General features: G+C 40.2%; 1 protein-coding gene across 1 annotated transcript in view; it reads left to right on the top strand.

Annotated features, from left to right (window-relative positions):
* ATP6AP1 (ATPase H+ transporting accessory protein 1) overlaps nucleotides 1-27,706 on the top strand; it is a 59,743-nt gene that overhangs the window by 30,435 nt on the left and 1,602 nt on the right. The window contains exons 7-9 of the mRNA XM_009935195.2: nucleotides 13,299-13,540; nucleotides 14,150-14,203; nucleotides 21,510-21,747. Coding sequence (XP_009933497.1) covers nucleotides 13,299-13,540; nucleotides 14,150-14,203; nucleotides 21,510-21,747 — 534 coding nt within the window. The remainder of the gene's footprint in view (nucleotides 1-13,298; nucleotides 13,541-14,149; nucleotides 14,204-21,509; nucleotides 21,748-27,706) is intronic.

The raw sequence follows: 27,706 nt of genomic DNA, 5'->3' as shown, positions 1-27,706 counted from the left end.
CAGTAATCACCGAGCCTCAACACCTTTTTGCTGTTACTGAGGTAGTAGTAGAAGAGATATCAGAATAAATCAATAAAATGAATATTGTCATATCGCCAAGGTCAGATAATGTTCACCTAAGTTTTAACTAAAATAAGAAACTTGCCAAACTATAAATTTTCTAATGTAAAACTTATAAATTATGATTTATATATTTATAGATATAAATTAAAAATATATATAAATTGGTTTGGCCTTAATCCAAGAGGAGCAGGAAGTTGTGACATGGGGTTTGGAAAGAGGCTTGATATCTCTGGAGAAATACCACCAAGAAACCTACCTTCTGTGCTGACAAAACTGGTTGAAACTGGAGTAGTAAGTATGTGGATATAATGAAAATATAATATGGATTTGTAGTTCTCTGACAGGCATAAAATACGTAGGTAAAAGTGATGCTGTTGCTACGTAAAAAAGGGAAAAGTGTAAAATTATTTTGGGGCAGAAATAAAAAAATTAAAGGCAGGAAATGAAGGATAAAAATAAAGGATTCATGTTTACAATGGGGAGAAATTACCAGCAGGATTCTGTGGGGATTGATGTTGATGCCTGTGCTGTTCAACACAGTCGTTGTTCGTGTGGAAAGGGGGCTGAAATCCGAAGGTGCCAAAATTTGCTGGTGCACTGACAAGCTGGAGAAACCACTCACAGCACTGTGTTACTGGGTGATAAAATGACAGATGAAATCCAGTGTGAAGGAAAGTTACACACATAAGGAAAACCTTAAATATGCATATTACACCGTGGTGATCGGCTGCTGTTTCTCAGAAGAGGGATTACGGTGCGAATGTGGGGAGATCTCTTGGAATGTCCCAGCAGCCAGCAGTGGGATGGATAGTGAGCAGACTGTTGCCAACGATTTGGTAAGAAAGAGGGCAAAGCAGTAAGCGTTGCTCAGTTCCCTAAGCCCTTCGTGAGTGCAAGTCTGCCAGTGCAATAGTACATGTGATTCTGGCCACCTCATCTCCAAGGGGATACAGCAGGGCTGCAAGTTTAAAATATTTTAGCTAGGATAAGTGACAATTCAAGAGGGAAATAATCAATAATCCCACCAATAACATGGACAGGCTAAACATGAAATAATTACTCACTGTCTCTGACCAGTATTCATGATTACCACCACTCACAGACCATAATGTAGGAATTCAGGAGCACCAAATTCCTTTAAAGAAACAAAATAAACTATTTTTGGGTGACAAAAGTGCATAGATTTTACTGATTTGGTGAACTAATGGAAGACAGAATGAAAGGAATGAAGATTTGATTTACATGTGTTCATTTGAATGCAGCGTTCAGCTCTGAATGTTTCTAAGCCAAAGATTACAGAAATAAAGGAGGGTATCCTGGGACAAGTACTGTTTGTATTTAGCCTTTTCTTATTTTTAGCTGCCAAGTACTATTCGTAGCACTGGCAATGAGTTAGACGGACCTTTGGTCTCACAGTTTAGCTGGTCTTGTGTCTTGGCAGTGGTGGGTTGGGATATTGACATAGCATTTGCCTGAGACAGGAATGTGAAGGTAATATGTAACTGATTTAACTGAAGGCTACGAGCCAGAAGAGGCAGCCAACAGACTAACCAAAACTCCACTAAAGGAAGCTCACAGACTTTCCTCCTCATGCTCGCCTATGAGGTTGTTATAGAATTGCCACTTTTGAAAATGAAAATAATTGCCATGTCAAAAAAAATGCCTGCTGCACGTAAATCCTTATTGTGATGGCAACCAGGAAATACATAACAAAAAGGGACTGTGTCAGCTGGAAATTGGGTAGGTAGCACGCCCACCTTGGTGCAGTTTTCCTGACTTTCAGTGCAGTGAAATAGGTTGGATTCTCAAGATCCCTGTAATTAAGGATATGCAAGTTGTCTCTGGGAACTCTGAATCCTTTCCCCATTCATTGCTACTGGTGAGCACAGAGACTTGTATCTTCAGCAACTTCTCCAGACACCAAAGCTCACAGGCACAGTCTTTTTCAGAGGCAGACATGCATTCCCATGTTGGGGAAGCAAAGGGTTGGAAACGGCAAACAATCCCACCCACCCAGAGGATCACAGTGTATGTGTCTCCTCCCAACACTTTCCTAGGGCTGAAGAGCTGGGAGCTCAGTGCCCTGTGGCTAGGTAGCTCCTGCCTGTGGCCAGAGCAGCCTTGCCTTGAACATCTGCCTGCAGTACTTCTTGTCTTCTTTCCCTTTGTAGGAAATTAAATGCATCAAGCTGGTAAAGAACCAGCTGGTGCAACCACAGGGATTCCCCATGCACTGGCAAAACCATTTATATTCCGCACCATTTGATTTCTATTGCAGCCTCTGTTATCTGTGCTAAAGGAATAGTTGTTAGAGGAGCAAAAACATGCTTTACCTACACATGGCATAAAAATTTGCCAATAATTGGTAAAATGCAGATCCCTTATCCTGGGAAGTTGTGATCTGATGGCAGAATAACACACCCCTAAGTTTTAGTGCGCTCCATCTGTAACACAGTTAAGACTAGATTATTTCATTTTAGTTTAAACTGCCATATCATATTCTATCTTTCTTTTCACTTTAGAAAAGAATGAATTCACTTCATGTGGTGCCACAGAATGTTTTGATTTTAGAAATTCAGTATTTTGTGGTAGGAAGACATTGGAAGACATTTTGTTGCACAGTTCTAGATCTGCTATATAGTAATGGTGGTTTTCTCTGCTTCCTAATTCTTACACTGCCCGTGATCCTCTGAAGCATTAGACTCTGTTCAAAGCCATCAGCTAATGATTTTCTGCCATTTGAAACGGAAAAGAGGGGCCATCATTTTTCATACATAGCCATTGAACTCATAAGTACAGTGTACCTGCCTCTAGAACTAGAATAGAGGATGATATTTTTTTGGTGTAATTTTCAAGCCTATTTATGACTTTAATAGAGAAATATATCCTTGTTTTAGTGATGGATAGTTCTACTCTGATTTTCTCTCTGAAGTAGCTTTTATTAAATCCTACAGGCTTTTCCATAAAAATCTATGAACCAGGAATTGCATGCAAGCCTCTATTCACAAAGTTTGCACATTAGAGCTTCAGCAGACAAAGCTAAGAACTCAGCCAAGGTGTTAATAAAACGTTGACAGACTGTTACAGCAGTGTTTGTGTACTGAAATACAGATCTTACTTCTTTCTGAGGGCCATATTATCCCATCAATGTAACTGACAACTCTAAATTGAGTCAGATTTCAGCTAATTTATGGTATCTTTCTTTTTAGAAGGTTGTCTAATTAGAAGATTGATTACAGAAACTTGTGGTACTAATATATTTTGAGGCAATAGCCCTGTACAGTCAGACCCCTGTTCAGTCACCTGCGTTAACACCAGCCAAAGTACAGCAGTCCCAGAGGCAATGGTGGGAGGGCTCTGGGACTCACCAGTGGACCCCTGGACTCTCTTAGCTGGGCATACTATGAGAGAAAAGGCAAGTTTGCCCAGCATGAGGTTATAAGTCTTTGTTTCTTCTGGATCCAACCTAATATCATAGCACTGTACTGATCACGTCGGATTACCAGCTCACTCCAGCCTCTCATGGGAGTCTCTGTTACTGGGCTGTTGTGTGACATATGTCCTTAGTGTCAATGGTAGAGAAAGAAAAGGCAAGAAACTCATCCTTTTCCTGCCAAAATGCCAAAGGCCTCGTATTTAGTTTGTTAATGGAAGCGTTGCTGTAAAAGCCAAACATAAAATGGTACCTGACATCAAATTTGATATTACATGGCATATTTTGTTCTTGTTCTGTCCTTTTCATTTTACTAAAACCTCCATGTTTACAATTTAATTGAAACATCGCAGCTGTTATTCTGTAAAGGGATTTCTCTTTTAACCAAGTGATTGAGTGACTTCACAGATAGATATTTAATGAATCATAAAAAGTATCATTCTACATTTTAGTGCACTACAGTATGGAAGTTAAACCCCAAGTATTCTAACAGCTAGATATCTCTGTCTCGGGGACTTTCAGCCAGATCTCTTGCAAAATCCTGGAACAGAATAAAGAGGGTTTCTTGCCTTACTCTGAGCAGAACTATTGCAAGGTGAATGCTGGATCCCATTTTGCCATGCCGCTTTGCCTCCTTCCTCCTCCCCAGTACATGCTTTCCTTATGACCCTAACAATATTTCTTGCTACTGCTCCACAGTTTTTCTCAGGATCCAAACTGCCAACAGGAATAATTGATTGTGGTTGAACCAAATCCCCAGCCAAGCTTGCCATTACCTGGCGTTAAAGCTTGGCTATGGTGTAGGAACAGCAACAGTCATCAAGCTGCTAAAGCAATCTCACAGGCATGCTGGAAGGAAGCTGGTCTTTGTTTTCTAATACCTTTCACCGTATGAATTTCAGTTTACCAAAGTTTAATATCAAAGCATGATGGCAAGGGTCAGTAACTGCCAGCCACAGAGGTGGTAGTTACAAATATCTGCTGGTAAAGGTTGCATGCTTTGGTCTCATTTTGGTTTAGTTGATGGGCTAGAGACCCATAGGAGATGAAGGAAACTATGAAATGGAGATTGATGACATTGGCTGAGATGCGTTAACTGGAAGGGTTAGATAGGCTTTGGTGGAAATATGTCTATTGTGAGGCAAATTTGGAAGACGAAAAAGGGTTTATCAAGAGAAAATAAAGCATGGTAATCCCCTTCACAAAAGCATAGAAGTTATTTCTAAGATTAGTTTTGTCTAGACTTTCTGATGTGGGTTTCATTGATATATATATACCTTCTAGCTTACACACAATACTGTCAGAAAAATTAAGTGGACACTGAATGCAAGAAAGCAGAGTAGAAGTAAGCACCTTTTCATTGATTTTCTGTGAAAAAAATGCTTGTTTTGACTTCCCTGTCAAAGAGATCCAGTTTGCTAGGATTATTTGCCTTTGCCTTTTTATTCAGCAATCCTAGCAAGACAGAGCCAGACTCTTCTCACAAGTTCCTGCAGTGCAAGTCATGGCTTTCTCTGCTTTCTCCAAAAGAGTTGTCACACACAGATGGAGTTGCTGAAAGCAAAGAATGGTGTTGTCACACTGAACCCAGTCTGAAAAACATACTGGTATTTAGACTTTAATTTATTACAGGCAGACCTGAGGAATTGTAAGAATGATGTGTAACTTTTTAAAGTTAAGAATTAATTTCCTTGAAGTATCAATAAAAATTTGATGTATAACATGTAATACTATCATCCTGTCCCCACCTCTTTCTTCAAGGTAGGAAAAAAAAGAGAGACAGGCTCCCCAGTTTTGCAGATGAGTCCTCCAAAGTGCTGCAGGATCGAAATATGAAGTGGAGGGAGTGAGCCTTTTATGGATCTTCAGATTTTTAATTTCCCTGCGACTAGCCCACGTCTGGGACAAACAGTGCTGGCAACTCTCCCGGCACTGTGAGTAACACATTTTGGCCCCTGTCTGCATTTTTCAATTAGGCAACCCACTAGACCCCTATCTAACCTCAGTCCAACCCTCTTGACATATCCATTTCTTCTTATTGCAGCAGAGGCTCCTCATCCTTTTTCACATCTCCCATGGCAACTTGGATTGCACATATGGACACAAGAAAGTGGGGAAAACAACCAGTTGGAGTAGGTATTCCCCTTAGCAGTCTAAAAATGATGTAAAATCTGTAGCTTCTTTTATCTTTATGGCAGAGTTGTCTGAAACAGTGCCCACAATCTAATGTTAAAGCTGGGGAGACTGGCATCAGTGAATACTCCTTGAATGATACATCCGGTAGATTGCTTTCAAATTAATTCTGTTTTGCAATGGTAGCTGTTAATACAATTTTCTTTTTCTCTATTTTATATATTAGATTGAAAAATATGATTAGCTAAAAGGATGTAAATGAGTTTTAACATTCTAGTATATGACCAAGATGTTGTTTTCATTGGAATAATTGTATTTGGGTTATTTGTCCTAAATTAAATTGAAGGTGGAGAATGAAGTGTAGCAGCTCCTTCCACTGCTACTCCAGCTTATACATATTCTGTTTTACTTTCTAAAATCAAGATCCTTTTATAGGCCAATTCTTGCTTTTACTTAAGTTAGCTGAAGAAGTTTGGTGTAAAAATCTGTTAAAAGTTGGAATGATAAAATAACAGGAAACATCATCATTTTCTTCAGAAAATTGGAACTACTGTGGCACTTCTGGATGTGCCTTTATGCCCCACACATGCAAGAATCCTTGCCTCATTTTAAGGCCTTTCAAGCAAAACGATTATCATCACAAGCGTTGCATCACAACACCTTCCGCTGCTCTGGGTTCTGTCACTTGCAATGTCGCTGCTAACTCACTCATCTCTGCACCATGTTCAGTTGCACAGAGTAGTCACATGCTATGTAAACAACAGTCAAGAGATCTCTTCTATAGCCCAGTGCTGCAGAAGGACCAGCCTGTGAAGAAGCACATCTAGCCATAAACATACTAGCTGATACTGAAGATAGATAGAGCTTATGCATGCCACTGATCTGAGCAGTAAAATAAATATTGCAGTTTTATTGTCCCTTCTAACAGAAGATCTTTAGAAGAGCTTTATCAGAGTATTAATAAACAAGGGAAAAAGAGGCAAAGGATTCCTCTGGGCAAAATGTCATGCTATTGACATTTATTCCGATGTCTTGGTTAGGCTTACAGTTGTTTTACAAATGTGTGAAATAGCACAGAATTCTCTTCAGTGTGATAGCAAGCAGTGGCATAATGATTCCCTACCATCTGCTGAAGTGGAAGTGAAAAGGAGAAAGTATAGTGTTAAGAAGGAGACCATTTTCTGGAAGCTTAATTTCCATTTTTTGTGAGAACTCCGTTCCAGTTTCAGCAATGCAAACTTAATCCTGCTTTGAGAATATTTTTTGTAGAATCATAGAATCATACAATGCTTTGGGTTGGAAGGGACCTCAAAGATCATCTACTTCCAACCCCCCTGCCATGGGCAGGGACACCTTCCACTAGACCAGGTTGCTCAAAGCCCCATCCAACCTGACCTTGAACACTTCCAGGGAGGGGGCATCCACAGCTTCTCTGGGCAACCTGTGCCAGTGCCTCACCACCCTCATAGTGAAGAATTTCTTCCTTATATCTAACCTAAATCTACCCTCTTTCAGCTTGAAGCCATTACCCCTTGTCCTAGCACTACATGCCCTTGTAAAAAGTGCCTCTCCATCTTACTTGTAGGCCCCCTTCAGGTACTGGAAGGCTGCTATAAGGTCTTCCCATTGCCTTCTCTTCACCCCTGGTCCCACTCCAACAGGTTCCATGTCTTTCCTGTGCTGAGGACTCCAGAGCTGGACTCGGGACTCCAGGTGGGGTCCCACCAGAGGGGAGCAGAGTGGCAGAAACCCCTCCTTCACCCTGCTGGCCACGCTTCTTTTGATGCAGCCCAGGATACGGTTGGCCTACTGGGCAGTGAGTGCACGTTGTTGAGCTTCTCATCAACCAACACCCCCAAGTCCTTCTTCTCAGGACTGCTCTCGATCCATTTTCTGCCCACCCTGTATTTTAGCTTGGGATTGCCCTGACCCATGTGCAGGACCTTGCACTTGGCCTTGTTGAACTTCACGAGGTTCGCATGGGCGCACCTCTCAAGCCTGTCAAGGTCCCTCTGCATGGCATCCCTTCCCTCCAGCATGTTGACCGCACCACATAGCTTGGTGTCGTTGACAAACTTGCTGGGGGTGCACTTGATCCCGTTGTTCATGTCGCCAACAAAGATGTTAAACAGTGCTGGTCCCAATACCGACTCCTGAGGAACGCCACTCGTCACTGGTCTTCACTTGGGCATCGAGACATTGACCACAACTCTAAGTGTGCTTTTAAGTATGACCACTTTAAGCTCCTTCTCTCAGTCGTCTTGTAAATGCCCTCAGATCTGCATTCTCCGTCTGGATCTACCTGTAGAGCCATGTAGTCAGCAGGGAAAAGAATGAGATTTCTGAGAAATTCTCCGCTTCTGAGTATATTTCTGCTTTACTTTTTCTATATATGTGTATGTTTGAATGCACAGATGTATGTTAGAAATGCAGGTATTCAAGTCCATACTTATGCCAAGTATTGCCGTAGTTCAGTTATGCATGGATTTTAATTTATATGATCTTTATTTTAAAGCATGTTTCTCTCTTAGAACAAATTTTACATTTTTTGTTTCACTGAAGAGAAGTGCATTAAATACCTGCTTGCTTTTTATGTGTAGACTGGTGATTCTGGTCAGTTTAAAGTTTCTACTTAGGAAAAAATCCATTGATGTTGACGGGAACTATGTCTGAGTGAAAAATGTAAGGACTTGGCTCTCACAATCCAAGGAGCTTATAGTGGCTTATAGATACATACAAAAATTGATTTTTCTAAATGACGTTTCTAAATTTTCCTGAATCTACTCAATGCATATTTTTACCTGCTTCGTCTCCCTTGAAAGCTCTGTTGTAGCTTTACCTCATGCTGTTTGCTTTGAAGAGAATGAGTGTGGAAGAAAAGAACAATTTCAGAAATTGAATTCTTGTTCTAATAACACCTGCAAGTGCAATTTCTTTGGGTTTGTGCAGTCTTTAAATGTGTAAGTTTTACTGTATTATATGCAAGTTATAAAATTTCAGGTGATTTCGCATGAACAGAAATTTCAAATTTGAAAAATTACCTTGAAGTTGTGATAACCTATCACCTTGAATGAGATAGGTAAATGAGCAAGAAAGATGTATTCAAATGAGCTTCTGTTAATTCCTGATAAGCTAAACATCTCCACTGGAAATGTTTGGGGGATTCTGAGTACAACTAGGTCACCCTACAAACATTCCTGATGGAAAACACAGTTTAAACATCCTCTGAGCTCAGTTGCAGCAGAGCAGAAATTTTGTCTCTTGTCAGTTTTAGTTATAAAGAATGAAGGTCAAAATTAGTTGCAGGTAGGTAAGATCCTTTGCAACAGAGCACAAAAGACTGTAGTTGCTGTATCAAAGCTTGCATTTGAATTTGAACCTACTTGACATTTTGTGCTGCTCTGAACCACTGGGTGTTTTCAGTACTATGCCTAATTTCATATCTTTGTATGTGACAGATAGATAGTATTTCATGGTTCACATTTTGTACTGGTAAGTTGATTCAAACAGTAAGACTTGGAAATAGTAGTAGGTAAAATATGTGTAGTTCGCTTAGGTAGGAAAATACATCCTGACAAGACTGGGCTTCTATATCTTTTGAAAACTAGGAATCTAGGCTTTGACCACTGTGATGAAGAAGTCTTCCCCATCCTGCATCCTGCTCAGGTCATGCTGAGATCTAGATCTGTAGATCATTTAGGTCAGAATCACAGTGAATCACAGGACAACTGAGGTTAAAAGTGACTTATGGAGGTCATCTAGTACAACCTCCCTGCTCAATCAGGGCCGCCTTGAGCCAGTTGCCCAGTACTGTGTCCAGTTGGATTTTTAACATCTCCAAGGATGGAGACTCCACAACTTCTCTGGGTAACCTATGCAAGTGTTGGGTCACCCTCACCCTCTACCAAACCCAAAATCTAGTTCAGACAGCAGGTATTTGTCTTTGGGGTGCTATGGTAGCAGCTGCAGTGCCTGCCCTCCCCTCCTCGGCCATTACACCTCATGATTCAGGCAATCATAAGTGACCCAAAAGAATTCTTTTACCTTCCCTGTCACAATGTATGTCAAGCTTTTGTCTATGCCTGCATGCCCTAAACATTTTCAGGCACTTTTCTGCACTTGTGAAGTTTAATACTATTAAGAGGTATCTGGTTCTCATACTGCACCTTTTTTTTAAGTAGAAGCTGGGGCTTTTTTGTGATTCCAACAACTGGTTTAACCATGTTATGAATAAATTTGGAAAAATAGCCGTTTGCCATGTAAGTAGGGTCTGTATGTAGGACACACTATAGTGGACAATACAGTATGGAGGCAGAGACTATGCTAAGATACAACCTAAAAAGAGAAAGGGAGTGGACCCTGCTTCTTCCTTGCCTCCCTCCTTGAAAGTTCGGAAAGACCTTCCCCTTCCCATAGCTGCTACAGTAAGAGCAACAACTCTGCAGAGAGGCTGTGGCCATAGATCCATACTGCTAGAAATGAAAAGGAGCAACAAGCACCACCAGGACAGTTTGTTGTTCTTGATGTGCACTCCTAAATGTAGCAATAAAAAAGTCAAGAAGTACAAGACTGAAAAAGAAGATATAACCATCTGTGGAACTGATACCCAAAAATCCCACATTGAAACTAGTGTGAAATGTAGCCTGTTTCTATGGTTCATTACCATGCATCGTTTCAGCCAATGAAAATTATATTTTCCCAGTGTCTTGTATTTGTCTTTGATGTGTTTGCAACCATTCAATTTATATTTGTTTGTATTTTCAAATATATAAAATGGCCCCAAATCTTTTTGCTTGTCTCTAGCCATTCTGTTTTGGAACAGCCAACAAAACCCCAGCAACAACAACAAAACAAATGAATAATTTTGGATGTAAAATCTGTTTGCTTTGAAAAAGATCAGTATGTTAGTGCATCAAAATGTTGCCAGATCAGCTGTCTTTCTCCTCTCCAAGAGAGATGATTCTGAATTAGGACGCTCGCAAAACTGTTCGAAGGGAAGAATTTTGTCCAGGCTACTTCTGTTGCAGGTTCAGTTAGTAATTACAGTGTTCAGTTCTGGTCTAGGACAATATAAATGGTGCCCTTTCATTTCTGTATCTTATTTAATCAGATCTTGTGATTGTTCACTGTATATCTGAGATAGAAAATGTCATTGATAAATCCAGAGAAACAAAACAGTGACTCACACAACACATGGCTCAGATTAGGTAAAGGCGAAGAGGACACTAAACAACAGAATAAAATATGATTTAATGATTGACAACACTGCCACTATGGATTGTTCTTAAATAATCTGATTTTATTTACAATAATTCAATGTAAATATAATTAATTTCTCAGGGAAGTATCTGGTGAGTTATAGTTTAGCATGAAATGCATGGCACAGGGAGAAATATTTGAATTCAGTATCCTCATGTTTGTGCAGGAACAAAAGAATAAGAAAATGTGCCTGAAACAGAGAGGCAGGGATGTACTGGGGGAGCTCTCAGCTTCCCACTGCAGGTCAGCTGAAAGGAGCAACTGCCATCTTCAGATCTCTATTGGGTCCCAGGCTGGGGTGTTTCAGAGATCCTCCTTCCAGCCTCAGGATTAAATTTTCTTGAATCTCTGAGAGGTAATGCTTTCTGATTATGAAGGTGCTAAATTATATTACCCATGGGTAACTCGGAGAAATGTATCTGCAGGTTGAAAGGATGAATATACAGGCTGGTAAGTGCTTGGGAGACATTTCTCCACAGAGATGATAGTTTCAGGCTCCTGTTTGGTGCAGTCATCTTGCCTGCCTATAGCTGTGCAAGTAGGGACTTGCTGGGCTGCACAGTCCATGGCTGCCTGTATTTTCCGCCATAAATATGACTAAAACAAACCCCACTTTTAGAAATTTTTTTGGCAAGCTGTGTTGCCTCCCTTCTTCAGCATGGGCAGATTTGTTAAAACGTGTTTAATCATGGGAAACTAGTGGATTTCTTAGTCCCTGACACCCCTTCTTCACAGGCACATGCTCTTTTGGTTCACTTGCTTTTTCAGAGACAGAAGGAAAGCTTTAGGTGAGAGCCTCATGACAAAGTACTGGCAGCAGAGCAATGGAACTAAAACTGGAGTCTCATGGTTGTATTCTAATAGCTTTCCTTTTATTTTAAGACACTTAAACCTAATCGCCCAAGTTAGCCCAATCACAGTCTCCAATGTAGCATTGTTTTCAGCTATCAGCAGGTGGTTTTTACAGCCCTCTTTAGATGATGTGCGAGGCCTACATAGTGAAGTCAATTGTTAGACAGGATATAATTTAGACTTCGGCTCTTCTTCTCAGTTTGAAATAAAATGATTACATTTCAGGAGAGCCTAAGGGAAGATTAAAAGTTTTATATCAGAAGTTGAATATTTTCTTTTGTTGTACACTCTTAAAGAAAATGGTATTCATTTAAAATAATGCATGTTCTGATGTATATGAAAAGGTACTACTCTCAATTAAAAAGAAATTCATGAAGTATGCATGTATGGGAGAGGAAGATTGCAATCTTCATCTGAGTGTTTAGTCAAAGGTTTTTAACTCAGCCCATTCTGCTTTGTTCATAGAATGAGATCTCTGCAAAGATGCATTGTCAATAACAGATGGTCCATAGCGTTTAGAGAGCAGTGGTTAAGGTGACAAAATCTTCTGGGGCTCCTCTGCACAGGCAGGTTATAAAGCAATGTTATAGCCTCTGTTCCACACTGGAAAATGGTCCTTGTCTGTCTCTAAATGCATTAAAAGCGGTTACAGGCAATAGCTCCACACAATTATAGTACTGGCAACCCCTGTGATACCTCTCATTTCTTGTATTTCAAAGTTATCCAAGGGCAGAGGCCCTTTGTAGAATATGAAATGGTAAAGATGACATGAGTCTTAAAAATAAATGGAATAGCCCAAATACAAACTGAGTAAGAAGTGAAGAGTAAGATATGAACAACAGGATTAAGTTATTGTCTGATAAGGTCAGCTAGTTTTTACTATTGATATCAACGGGACTGTTTTACCAAGGATGCCCTGGGCACATTCGTAAAAAGGCATTACCCATTAAAGGGAATTCCTGGAAACCTCCTAAAATAAAATGTATGTATGCAGTGAAGTATCTTACAGGAGTTCACCATATCAGCCAAACAAGCACAGGTCTTCTTTTCCCAGAAGCCATCAGAAGAATTTAAATATAACACTGCTGTAGTTAAGTAGCCTGCTTTCATGCCTGTTAAAATGAAGACTGCCAAAACTTCTACTGTTACTAAGGAGGATGGTCACCAAACTGGCAAGTTGAAGTTTTCTTGTGATTTTATCACAGAAAAAAAGTTAATTTCTTTTAATATACTCTTGTGTAAAAAAAAAATTCTTCTACCTGTCAGCACTAATGCATGCTACTGTATCAAGGCAGCACTCATAATATGGTTTCAAGTTCATTTGCCTAATGTCACTTGTGCTTGTTTTCACATGTGGACACCTCACCATAGAAACCCAGGTTAACACCACCTCATTTGCCTCTGTACTGCCAATTAAATAGGCAGAAAATAAAAAATATTAAGGTTGATTGAGGATTTAAGCAGGATGGGTGCTCATGGTACAGAATCGTGAAGGTCTGCGTTCTATTGATATTATCTCTTGCAAAGGAGAGGAATTGTTAATGTGCTGTTATTTCAGATTTCTAGAAGAACTGATGTGGTATGGGAATTAAGACGACAATTAATGGCCACTGAAGAAGATGACAGTTCATCATATCCTCCTTTGAATGTGACCACTGGAAATGATACCTGCATCCTTTTTTATGCTAGAAATTTCAGCCTCAATGCCAATAATTCAGTTTTCATAGATCTGATAAACGCAACATTTGTAACCCAGAACGTGGATACTGCTTCTTCTGAGTGCTCAAACATCAACACAACGTGAGTAGAACAAGAAATTTCATATCATAATACATGTGATTCTGAAAGCTAATCAGAAACAGTGCAACCTCAAGTTAATACTAATTTAATTTTCTTCTTCTGAAGCATCCAAAATAAGCAAAATACTAAATAGGATATTCTTAGAAGAAAAAGATTGAGTCAAGACAACAAAAATTTTTCAGATGCAACCTCTTGTTTTCACATTTTTTTCCCTCTTACTTTCCTTCCTTCCTTCCTGGTGTATATTTGGTCCAAACAAGTTTCCTTGTGTCTGATCTTACAGTTACAGAAATCTCCACTGGCATTAATGAGATCATCGTTTCATTGTAAAATTCCCTTGAAGGGGAGTATTGCCAGTTACTAGGTAGTAATTCAGCTGGAAGTATATTAATGAAACATGATCTTTGTTTTCTTTTACTTTGAAGCACCTGCTCTTGGGTAAAAAAAAAGCTATAGAAATATTTTGTCATATTTTTCTGTGTACTGAACCTTTGCTATATGACTTTTGTAATTGCCTATTGATTTAGAATATTTCCTCCGATTGAACTGTCACAATGATCTAATTAAAGCTGACTACTCTAACATTAAAAATCTGTTTCTTGTTCTTAGACTGTCATTAAAATACACAAAGCCAGTGAATGGAATCAGCAGCCTAGAGATAAGGTAACTTATGATTTATTCTTAAATAGCTCTTTGTGCTGTACAAAGCCTGTTTGTAAATTAGGACCAAAAAAAAGAGGAGGAGTTAAGTGAAAATGTCAAAATTACAATTTGATTTCTGTTCCGAGGAGTTACTACACAGGAGAACAATAATACAGTCTTTATATACAGAATATATTAATATGCTCAGGTAAAGTTGACCATACTGTAAGATACTCTATATGAAACACCCTGTTTTGCTAATAGCATCAGACCACAATCCTGTCAGGGAAATCTAACTGTGATTTGTAAACAGTTCTAGGGGCTGAAGTCTGCATGCATGGTGAGGGTTGTATTTAGTCCTAATATGGATTAACAGTGTACTCTTGTCAGAGCTAGTTTGTGGCTAACGAGGAGTGCAAAACCTTGTAATTTTTCTGCTCCATGGATGGTAACCAGACCACTTTTCTCCTACCATAAGAAGAGGGAAGAAAAGTTAGGGAATGGGAAGACTTGGGATGAAAAGTCAAAGGGAGAACTTAGAATCATAGAATCATAGAAAGTTTTGAGTTGGAAGGGACCCCTAGAAGTCATCTAGTCCAACCCCCCCGCAGCAAGCAGGGACACCACTAACTAGATCAGGTTGCTCAGAGCCCTGTCCAACCTGGTCTTGAATGTTTCCGTGATGGGGCCTCCACTACCTCTCTGGGCAACCCGTTCCAGTGTTTCACCACCCTCATTGTAAAGAATTTCTTCCTTATATCTAGCCTAAACCTTCCCTGTTTTAGTTTAAAACCATTACCCCTCGTCCTATCACTGCTGTCTCTACTAAACAGATTGTCCCCATCTTTCCTATAGGCTCCCTTTAAGTACTAAAATGCTGCAATCAGGTCTCCCCGCAGCCTTCTCTTCTCCAGGCTGAACAAGCCCAACTCTCTCAGCCTGTCCTCATAGGAGAGGTGCTCCAGCCCTCGGATCATTTTTGTAGCCCTCCTTTGGACACGCTCCAACATTTCCATGTCCTTCTTGTGCTGAGAGCTCCAGAGCTGAACGCAGTACTCCAAGTGAGGTCTCACCAGAGCAGAGTAGAGGGGCAGAATCACCTCTCTCGACCTGCTGCCCACGCTTCTCTTGATGCAGCCCAGGACACGGTTGGCCCTCTGGGCTGCCAGCGAGCACATTGCCGGCTCATGTCCAGCCTTTCGTCTGTCAGTACCCCCAAGTCCCTCTCAGCAGGGCTGCTCTCGATCCTTTCATCCCCCAGCCTGTATTGGTACCAGGGATTACCCCAACCCAGGTGTAGGACCTTGCACTTGACCTTGTTGAACCTCATGAGGTTCACACAGGCCCACCTCTCCAGCTTGTCCAGGTCCCTCTGGATGGCATCCCATCCTTCTGGTGTCTCAATTGTACCACTCAGCTTGGTGTCAACTTGCAGCTGTTGCTCTCACTAGTGGGTTCTAGGGATGGGGAAAGCATCTGCTACTGTTTGAGGGCTGCCATACAGCTGCTGGTCCAGAAACTTCATTTCTTTCCTCAGCGGCAGGAACAGCAGTTAAATTTATTTTCTTAAGCTCTGGCAAAAACAATATGGCCTGCTCTTTTCTTTAGATACCTCAGGTAATTGCTTAAATTTATTTGGGAAGGGCTTGGGCCAGGAAACTTGCACTGAATTAAATTTGCATAGATCAGAGAATGACCTGGATGCTTTCTTGGGCAGCAGAGGGATAAATGCCTTTTGCCATCTAAAATGCTTTTGACACCTTGAATAAGGGAAATTGTAATCCAAAGAAACAAACAAAAAAAAAAAAGATGAAGTCTGAAGTAATAATGTAGGAGACAATCAGAGCTTGAACAACATTTTGCTAGGAGAGTAAAAGAGGCGCGTGGCACCAAGATGGTAATCAGGAATGAATATATACCATTATTTACACTGAGACAGAAGGACATTCTACATTTAGGCAAAAGGACCCCCAGAAGGACTTGTGTTGAAGAGAGTCAATGATGTATTTGGAGGTGTATTTGGAGTGCACAGAGACACTTGCAGACATCATCAGAGACCATGACAGGTGGCAAGAAACCAAACACGCGTTGTTGTTTATCTCTCCTCCCCCTCAAGCACCCAGGGCTTTGTGAAAGAACACAATGTACAGATAAGATTGCTGTTAGTATAGTATATTTACTTTTTTGAATATTGTAATTAGCTGTGTATAGTATCTTTGAGACTTGTCCTTGATGATGGAGTTGAGCATTTCTTGGTTTCAACGCTGTAAATTATCAAAGGGACATGCATTTCCCTGAACACCATGGGGAACTAAAGAAACATTTTCCTTGGATCCCATTCCAAACACACTGTTCTCAAACCAAGACTCTGCTCAAGTTGTGTCTTTACTTTTAGTCGAAGTCACAGAATAACACTTTCTCTGGTGCTTCCCTGGTGCTTCTTTGCCTACTGTCTGCTGCTCCTGTCTTGCTCTCGTACAGACAGACCCACCAAAACAGTGCCCTGGACTCTCATTCTGCATCTTTGCTCATACTGATGCAGGTCTTAGTAGATTTCCTGTAACCTCTTTCTGTATGAATGAATCTGGTTGCTTTCTATATTTTCCCTGAATGTGAACATCCTCAGCATAATACCATGCTTTCTAGTAAAATCATGGTTCCAAAAAAAAATATGAACAATAAAGCACTCGAAAATCCTATGGAGTGTGACACTGCTACGAAGTTAAGTGATAGATCATAGAGGGGTAGTTTTCTTTAAAGTAGTCAACAGATTTGCTCAACTATAAACCAGCAAATTGCAAACCTGAGGATGCTAGTGTAGAAAAAAAAATACTTTGGCAGTTGAAACATTTATCTTGGATTTTGATTACTGCAAAAGGCATAAGAAGATCAAATGTGATGTTGGTGTATGCATATGGACTTCATGAGGATTATTCACATTTATGGTTAGTCATCCGTTTGTTAAAATCTTATAATTTTAATTAATTATTGGAAGAAAACTTTGAATTCATGAATCTGAGGTGCATCTGAAGAGAAGAAATTTAAAGCAACTCTGCAGACAGACTGACTGTAAATTAAAGGAGAATATCAGTACAAAAGGTTTTCTCTCTTCTTCTGGAATATTTTTTGCATCCTTTGAGTCTGTTGTAGTAAAGGCGGAAATACTCACAAAGTTTATTTTGACCTGTGCTTCTACTTGAATATATTATAACTAACTATAAAAATGCATAAACAGCTCTTGAAGCTGGGATAAGGAATTCAGGCTCCACAGTAGGTGAGGACTTGAAAAGAAAGTAGGTGAAGTCCCAACCTCCATCATGCCCAGTGAATAATTAAAGTAGCTTGAGCTGGCTGTGTTTTGCAGGAGATTTTGATTTATTCTGTTGGGCTAGGTGTGATCTTGTTTTTTTATAGCCACTTAGGGCATTTAGACACAAAAATTGATCAGCTGAATTGATTATTTTTGATGTATAACACAGGTGCTTAGCAATAAAAAATGGAATAGAGGAAGAAGGTGGGAGGTAGCTTTCAGGTTATTCATTGCTCGGACATTCACTGTGCATTGGTCTGCTTGTGGGAGGTAAAGAGTGATTGCTTCTGCATCTCTTTTTGGCCTCTTTCCTTCCTTTATGAAGCTGTCTTTATCTCGACCCACATGTGTCCTCATTTTTGCTCTTCCTATTCTCCCCCCGTCCGCTTGGGGACAAGGAATGATCAAGCAGCTACGTGGGTGCCTTGGTTATTTATGCTGTTTTATGTTGGATTATCTCTTGATTTAAGAGAAAAATCATGCCATTTTAGGCCTCTATTAGCTACCATAACACAATACTGCATGGCATACAATGCAAATAATAAGATATACTCAACCTAACCAGAATAGTCCCTTGGTCTTTTCATGATTCAGGAACACTTTATTTACCTTGTTTATCTCAATATCTCTATTCTAAAGAGCTTCTAAAACCCGCAGAGATACATTACAACCTCTGTTTTCCCCTTCTGATTCACTTTGATTACATTTCTTGTTCAAGATGACTCCTTGGTAAATTACAGTCTGCCTCAATAAACAATACACAAGCAGGGCAAAGAGGTGGGAAGGAACGGAGCTTAGTGCCATGACTGCATGTTTTTTCCCTGTAAAGAACGTTTACTTAGGTGTAGCAAAGCATCACTTGAAGTCAGGAGGTGACACTTGAGACGAACACATTCGAATAGCTCAATTTCTTCCTCAGTAACAGAGGCTCTAACCTCAGCAGCATGAGCTGGATCCAGAGCCCACCCTTACCACCACTGGTCTACCACCTTGTGCTGAGCAGCTCGTCACATTCCACCTCCTGCTGGCAGCTGCAATAGCTGCTTCATCCTATGTGAATACCTGCCACCTCCCTCTCCCTCCCTCTAGCAAGAGCAGCAGTCCCATTCGTCGTCCTACACTTGCCATGGAGAGGTGGGCTGTTGGGGAGTGGTTGTAGGATGTTTCTGGTTGTGCTAGTTTTAGAAAAGTGAACTACTACTGCAGCAGGGGTAGGAGCAGTGGGCAGTAGCTTTTGCTGGAAGAAGCTTCATCTCAGCTCCCTCAGCAGGTGATGACATCCAGCTGTTCAAGTACCTATCTGTCAACTTCTCTGGGAAAAGATGTCACAGTGAATGGAAGTGCAAAGCATTAGTATTTTCCCCACTTACATTGATAAGTACTTGGCTGTTGTTGTTGCTTATAGCAGGTACAGAACAGAATTGGCCCAAGAAGAGTGTTTTAAAGTCTTTTACCTAACAATTGTATTTCTCTTTAAAACTTCGAAACAGTAGTAATTCCAGCTGGCTTCCTTTTAAGAAATCTCTCTCCTTGTAATGAATAGCCACATCAGATGCTGACTGGTAACGTGGTGGCATTTAGAGTTTGTATGGTTATCTGGCACAAAGGGAGTCTAGCCTATGACCAGGAATTCTTTGTGCCACAGCACATAAAGTACATAATGTCTGTGTGAAACTTTGCTTCCCATATTGTCTCTAGTGTTCGATACAAACACAGCATTTCCTATAAAAACCAAGGTACTTTCAGTTCTGCAGATAAAAATCTTTCTCTCTCCTCCCCTTGTCATTCATTTGCTATACTGTTCTCATTCTATTTGCTATCTACTCATCTGAGAAAATATTAAACTGAATGAAGAAGTAGTTCTACTGATTTTTGTTGTTTGAATGTCTTTTTTGTAATTTAATGAATTATAGTTGTATCAGTTATCAGTTAAGTGTGCGCTTGTTGGAAGCTATTCACTGTTAGTTGTTTGGAAGAATACTAAGGATAGAAGCCTGTATTGTTAAGTTAACCATGCTCAACTAGTTCACTAATTAGAATCCTCATTCTCATAAATCTGCGAGTAACATAAAATTTTAGTCTTTGGTGCAACGTGAAGAGACAGAGTTCTCTTGGAGGTCACTTAAGACTGTACTTATACGTAGCCTTATGGAACTTGTTTGCTCATTTGGTAAGTCTCCAGAGAACTTCCTTGTTTACCACTTTTCTTATCTTCTTAGCAAAAGTACAGAGCACACCCAGCACCTGTGGTTGTCAGAAACATTTTATGCTTGTAATTGGCCTTCAGTTAGTGCGTATAACGTTGCTACTGAGACACCATGGAAATTCTGTTCAGATCATGCTGCATATCAGGAAAAGATTCCTTTCTTCTATCAATGAATATCTAGGTTAATGCATGTTTTAATTTTGTAACTTTATCAATATAACAATAGAGTATTTTCTATAAATATTTGTGAATGTGTACTAGATGACATTCAAATGTTTGGGGTTTTTTTTCACTGATGCTTGCAGCTGAATGTTGTATGGAAAGAGCTGTTCAGGCTCAAAATGTAAGGAATGCCATAAGACAAAAAATCCTTTTCTCACCTGAATGACACTTTGAGTTCTAGGATTCCTTCTGAGCATTTTGAAACTCTTGAGGATTATGAAGTTATATGGATCAAAAGCCAGAGATTATTAAAAAAAAAAAAAAAAGGCTCAATTACTGTAGTAACCTAACCTGTCAAAATTTGTGTATTACTCCTCAGGAGCATTGTTTGTGTAGAGTTTAAACTCAGCGTTGTGTGGATGATGTGCTACTGAAAGCAACTGATTTGAACAAACAAGCAATATTCTACAACAGAGAGTATTCTCTCTGTATATACATGTATCCTATAGAACATAAAATATTCTATATTGTGCCACATGTATGGATGACTGCTTATTTTTCAAACCTGTCATAATTGCATCTAATGATTACCTCAAATTTTAAAATCCACATACAGTGTTACCCATTGTGGATAGACATCTTAGAATACTTCATTTTGTAGCAAGTCTCACTTATGGCTAAAAAGATTCCTCTTCTGAATTCTTTGTGGTTATCAATAAGCAAAAAAAAAATCTTCAACAAGCTATATCGAGCAACACATACATAGACCAAGTAGGGTTAAAACATTAAGCAACATACAAGAAGGAGAAAAGTTTATAATATCCTTATGAGAGAACTTGAATACCTAAAAGTAAGTGGATAAAAAGTGGTAAAGACTAGGACATCCTGTAAAGGATCAGGATGTACTTCTGGACCTTCTCGATTATTTGTGTCAAAATGTCTGGGAGGTGTTCAGACTGTAGTGGTATTAACATACATATATATAAATCCGATGATTATAAACCACTGGCAACTGCTGCAATACCGCACGTACACAGGTCTTTTCAAAATGAGAAAATATTTATTCGTGCCTAACCCACTACGAATTGGGAAACAAAGGCTGACGACCCCTCCCCACCCTCCGGTGACAGAAAACTTTGTCTTCTACTGCAAATTCAGACATTTGCAAAGGAAATTGCCATTTAGGCATCTGAGCCAAGGAAGAATTGCAACGATAAATCAGCATGGTTATCATGCCTGTACCTATCATAAAAGCAATTTTTAAAAAATGCCATAAAATGTTTATTGAGAACCACTGCAGGCCTACTGACAGTCTCTGAGGTTCTGCTCCACCGATTATAAACTGTTGGTAACTGATGAAATATTGCACTGGCAGAGGCCCTTGCAGAATGAAATTGCATTTGCTCCTTGCCTGCCACAGCTATGGAAGGCTGTGCTTGTGAGATGAAAGTCTAAGAAGTAGTCAAAACATATTCACAGAGTCTCTTCGCTTATGAAAAATCCTAATGACATGGGAGGCCAAGCTAAAATACCAACTGTGATGTCTGCAGCTAGCAATAGTGAACCTTTATCTGCCACCACTACTTTAACAAATTATTATTAGCTTTTTCCTTCTGTCATTTTGACTTTTCCCTCTTTTGTCGTTCTAGGTTTTTAATGACCAACAAGTTCTATGAAGGCTCGGCTAGAAATTGGTCCACTTTAGATTCGGTTGAGATTGTACAAGATGAAGAAAAGTTTGCTAAATTTAATGTTTCTGTCATCTCTGCTCCTGCAGAGTATTCATTTCACTGTCAGCTGGTGGGAACAAGCAATCTCCATCCTGCAAGGCTGATTCCAACCAACAATGAGGCAAAAAACTGGGATGTTTTCATTTCCACCTTGCAAGTGAGTACACACTGCCATTTCAGAGATGGTTCCAAGAACTATTACTTGCTATTGCAGGTGCTGAACGACACACATTCATAATGCCCTTATTTTCATTTCAACCTGAGGGAAAGTGTAAAATAAAACTGTTCCCCCTAGGTGAGCTATTCAATAAAGGGGTAGAAAAGACGGCAGTTGCTGAACAAAAAGAACATGAAAGCAGACCTTGGAAAAACAAAACACTATGAAGTTCTCCACAGAAAAGAAAAACCAATAAAACCAAATACGCTTAATCAGGCAAAGAATGACTAAGTCTCTATGCCTGTTTAATGAACTGGGCTGCTATTGGAAACATGGACCTCTCAGGTGGTGGCTTTATGCTGCTTACTTTGTTTTTATTTGATTTCTTTGCACTTTGTTTACCTAGGAAAGTACAGCTTAGTGTTGTTACTGTTCCCAGTGACATAGACTGTCTGGACTCCTACAGACAGAAATAAAGCCCAGTGCAATTAGATTTAATGGAAAGTTTGCCATGGACTTCAGTCGGGAGCAATACTATGTCCTGCATGGCCCAGAAGGAAAGTAGTTGACGTTTGTGTTTTTTTTTAATGAGACGTAGATTTTCTGTGTATTTAGTGCAGTAGTACAAAGTACATATGTGAGGTGTAGATGATTGCATCTTTATTATTTTGGTCATTGATCTTGACTTAGGAGAAGCACACCAATATTTGGGTCATAAAACAATATTGCACCAAGGGATTTCTTTGATTAAAGAGATCATGGAAAAGATAGGAATAATTGCAAAGTGGAATCTATTTGTCAAAGGTGAACTAACCTCATGATAACTAGATAGAAATGCTGATATAATTGTATTTATGATTTTGAAAAGAAAACAAATTACAATAATCTGAGTCCTGATTTGACATTTCTGCTTAAACAATGGAAATCTCAAAGGAACAGCATTGGTGCTGAGATTTATTTTCCACAAATTCCAGGATCAAGTCCGACAGTTTTTTGCTAAGTAATGTAGCAATACACACCAATATTGTGAAGATTCCTCCTGATGCTACTTTTTATGGAAAGGCCTGAAAATATCAGAGTCCACACAACTGTACTTTACCTAGTCAACTCTTTGAAGTTAGACTTGCTATCACTAGGCTATGAAAGTACATGGGCTATGAAAATACAAAGCGTCCTCTTACAACACATCTTTTCCTCAAATTTCTACATATATTGATACTGCTACCTTGTCAAAGCTTAGAGAGAGGCCTTGCTCCATCCTTAGTAGGCATCCTTTCATGGAAGTCTTGATCAAGGGTAGTAGTAGGTTTCCCATCTTCCTTATTGATTTGAAGCAGCAACTGCTTCCACTGTCCAGACAACAGAACTTCCAGTTCCTCTTGGGAAAGGCCTGTTTCTCTGATTGAGTCCTAAGTATGGAACACAACCTGAAAAGTCCTGTTCTGATCTTTTCTGTTGTGTGAGAAAACAGAAAGTCACCATTCTAGGCTCATTTCCAAGTTCTGTCTGAACAAGATCATACTTTCCAGGTATCTTCCACTGATCTATAGTGAAATCCGACTGATCTCAGTATCAGTCTTTGTTCTAGAAAAACCCCCAAGCTCTGATGCATGGTGAAAAAGGTACATGGGATGCACTCAGTGGTTGCAGCACAAAATCTTGTTGCTGAAACTGAGGAACGTGATTTTCGTGTCAATGCTATGCAATGAATTAGAAACCAGGATCCAATGTTAATCTAGTTGATACAACTGCACTTTGCAGTGTTGGGTACTGAAAACAGTGTCACTGTTTTAGACGGACACGGCACCTGCACAGTGAAGCCTTGAGTAACTTGTCCCAGTGCAAGGCTGAACTGGTGCAGCCTTTTACTTGAGTTCTGGAGCTAACTCGGTCACTACCACCTAATGAGCCTCCCTGGGATGCTGTCTAGGCATGCCCATCATCTAGGATGTCACCACTCGTAGCTGTACACCGTCCTTAAACTGCTCTGGTTTTGGTGGTCTTCCTGGGCTCAGCTGGGGTAGAGTTAGTTTTCGCAAGAAGCTGGTTGGGCTGACCCAAAGAGCCAATCCAATGGGATATTCTATACCATGTGATGTCATGCTCAGTATTTAAGTGGGGAGCTGGTTGAAGGAGGGGCTTTTGCTACACAGGAGTAAGCTGAGCATCAGGTGGTGAGAACATTGCATGTTGTGTATGCTTTTTATCGGTAGTATTGATTGTTGCCATTCTGTTAAACTGTTCTCATTACAACCCACGAGTTCTGTCTTTCTCCTTCTGATTCTCCTCCACATCTGTTTTGGTTGGGCCTGGATAATTGCCAGGTGCCCACCAAAACACTCTGTCACTCCCCCTCCTCAGCTAGACAGGGGAGAGGAAATATGATGACAGGCTCGAGGGTCGAGATAAGGACAGGGAGAGATCACTCACCAATTGCTGTCACGGACAAATCAGACTGAACTTGTGGAGAAAAGGGAGTTTAATTCGTCACCAATCAAATCAGAGTAGGATAGTGAGAAAAAAAAATTAAATCTTAAAACATCTTCCCCTCACCCCTCCTTTCTTCCCGGGCTCAACTTCACTCCCGTTTCTCTCCCTCCTCCCCCGAGCGGTGCAGGAGGATGAGGAATGGGGGCTGCGGTCAGTTCATCACATGCTGTCTCTGCCGCTCCTTCCTCCTCAGGGAGAGGACTCCTCACACTCTGCCCCTGCTCCAGCATGAAGTCCCTCTCACGGGAGACAGTTCTCCACAAACTTCTCCAACAGTTTGGCTGTAGCTCTTCACGAACTGCCCCAGCATGGGTCCTTCCCACAGGGTGCAGTCCTTCAGGAACAGAGTCCCCCACGGGATCACAAGCCCTGCCAGCAAAGCTGCTCCAGCGTGGGCTCCTCTCTCCACGGGTTCGCAGGTCCTGGCAGGAGCCTGCTCCAGCGTGGGCTCCCCATGGGGCCACAGCTTCCTTCAGGCATCCACCTGCTCCGGCGTGGGGTCCCTTCCATGGGCTACAGGTGGATATCTGCTCCACCATGGACCTCCATGGACTGCAGAGGGACAACCTGCCTCACCATGGTCTTCAGCATGAGCTGCAAGGGAAGACTCTCTGCTCTGGCATTTCAAGCACCTCCTCCTGCTCTTTCTTCACTGACCTTGGTGTCTGCAGAGTGGTTTCTCTCACATCGTCTCACTCCTCTTTCTTCTCTGCCATTTCACCGCAGTTTATTTCTTCCCCTTCTTAAATATGTTATCCCAGAGGTGCTACCACCGTCGCTGATTGGCTTGGCCTTGGCCAGCGGCAGGTCCATCTCAGAGCTGGCTGGAACTGGCTTTATCAGACATGGGGGAAGCTTCTCGCAGCTTTTCACAGAAGCCACCCCTATAGCCCCCCTGGTACCAAAACCTTGCCATGCAAACCCATAACACCATCCCAACAGTGAGAAAAGAGGAATGAGAGAGTAACTGTGTGGTTCTTTATTGTAAATTGAGGCAAAACCACAACAATGGGGTTCTTTGTTGGTTTTGTTGTTGTTACAGGAATGGTTATTCTACCATGATACCTCTTATCCTTTTGAGGATCTCAGAATTTTCTATGAAGTTTAAGAGGAGGCTGTCTCCAAAAGCACTGCTTTTCTTTAGTATGTGTCATAGTGGTTTAGAAGACCCTTTGTTCCGAAGAACTGCCAAAATCTTTAAGAGCAACAATATTTGTATTCTTTGTGGCTAAAATATTTCTAAGTTCAAAGATTAGGTGTTCAGTGTGCATTTAAGAGCCATGAAAAAAACAGGTTTTACTGGAAGGCTTTGTCAAAGGTCAGAGGATGAGAAAATTCCATTCAAAAAAATACTTTAAAAATTAGCAGTAAATGCAGACTAGTATAACTAAGACAATACCTGCTAGTCCAAACACTAAAATTAAAACTTCTGCAGTAAAAAGGCTTGTATCCAAAAGGCTTTTACATTCATAAAAATTAGAGAACCAAGTGTAAGTATTTTTAACTTTTCTATAGGTAGAAATGCTAGGAGTCACATTTTTATCTCCCACATGGGATCTAACACCTCCACAGAAATGATAAAGCTTCAGAAAACAATAAAAGAACCCTACATATGCTTCATGTCCTGCCTAAAGGCAGACATAGCATTTTAAGAATGTATAATTAAAGCTTTCACCTCGAAGGTTCAATAAGCATAATCCTGCTTCAAAAAAGCCCCCGTAGAATTGTCATGATAAAATTCAGTATTTCTGGCTCTAAATCAGAAGTGATAAAGCCTTTCTAAACCAAATATACCTGTTAAGTGCTTCAGAGGGTTCTTGTAAATGTGGTAATAAGTGTCTACTGTTTTCCAGAATTTCAATCCATGTTTTGAACATAAATGACATAAATCATCACCCGCTTTCTGTTTATATTGTAAATACGTCTTTCAGACTACATTTCATGGCTCCTGTTCACATTCCTATCTGTTGTCAAAGCAGTGGCTTAACAAGAAAAGGCTTTGGTAATCACCTGCATTCTCTAAAACTGTGCTAACAGTTATCCAACCCGAAAGCTTATTTTTGCTAATCCCGCTTTAATCAGAAGTCTGACTGCCTGTAGTGAAAGCAAGCAGTACTTGCAAGTTAGCTACCATGATCTGACATGGAAAGTTTCTTCTAAGCAGCCCAGAAAAGCTTGAGTTTCTAAAATTGTCTTCACCTCCACAGGACATAAATAGACCTTAGTTCTTCATATGATAATAGTTTTATTAATCAGCATTCTGGAAGGTATATACATTGGTCTTAATATACATATTATGTACACATTAACTTTAGGTGCCTGAGCCATGAATGAACTCAAACTCAGGGCGCTTACTCATGTAGCATGGTGTGCAAGCCACAGGCGAATTTCTTCAGCGTTTCTACTAACACCTTCCCTAGGAAGTACAAACTCTTTCATTACCACAAAGCTTTCCACTTGATTTATTGTAAAGCATAGAGCGATCATGGAGTGGGAACACAGATAAGTAGAAATTAATGTTCTTCTGCTCCCTTGCTTATTGCCTGATGAGGGAGGTGATTTAAATAAAATAATCCTTTTTTATTTTATTCTATAATATTTCATTAAAATAGCCAGTATTGAGATCTTGTTTCTTTACTTGTGGATTTATGATGTTTGGTGCTTTCCTTACACACCCTTTTCAATGAATCTGTAAGTACATAAGAATCCCAGTCTTCATTTTTCTTTATAAAATTATTTAAGAAAGACTCAAAAACACAGATCAGATTAACTCTTTCCTTCCTTCGTTTTCTTCCACTAGTTTGATTCCCTTCCTTCTGAAGGAATCAGTGCTTATGTCCTTTTTTGCATGTGTGTAGAGGGGGGACTGCGTTCCCTTTCTTAGTTTTCTAATCCTTTGACTGGTTTTAACAAATATTTTAGAAAGGTAGTGTTCTCAAAAGCATTCAGTTTGTTGACACTTTTTGCAAAATTGATGGCTAGGCAGAGAACAGATCCCCAAATTAGTTGATTTTTCTGGGGAAAACAATATGGCAGGAGCTCAGTCAGTGGCAGACCTCAAGAATCCAGTCAAAGGAGAGATATTACAGATTCTTCTAACTGCTGGAAAAGCTTATATGAGTTTCATATGTTAATAGACAACATAGATCCTAGACCTCAATAAAGCAAGCCCTCTCTCCTGCTTTGAGTCGCTGACATCCAAGGAGAGGGGGAGGAAGGGTCTCACAACTGTTATCTTGTTGAACTTTCACTAAAATTCAGCCAGAAAGGTCATCTTCATTAGATGCATTTTAAAGTAGGTTTCAGGAGTTCTGTTTTTCAAGGAGTTATTAGCTAAAAATCTCAGGGTTTTTCAACAAATCTTATGATATGGGGGGCCTTAACTCTCATGCCTTTGGGTGCTTTGAGTTTCCTGGTTCTGAAGTGCTCATCGAGCAGCACTGATCACACATCCCCTGTGGGACCTTAC

This window comes from Opisthocomus hoazin, chromosome 8, assembly GCF_030867145.1.
Source record: "Opisthocomus hoazin isolate bOpiHoa1 chromosome 8, bOpiHoa1.hap1, whole genome shotgun sequence".
Taxonomy (NCBI): domain Eukaryota; kingdom Metazoa; phylum Chordata; class Aves; order Opisthocomiformes; family Opisthocomidae; genus Opisthocomus; species Opisthocomus hoazin.
Note: the sequence above shows the minus strand (reverse complement) of the source record. Positions and strands in the feature narration are given on the sequence as shown.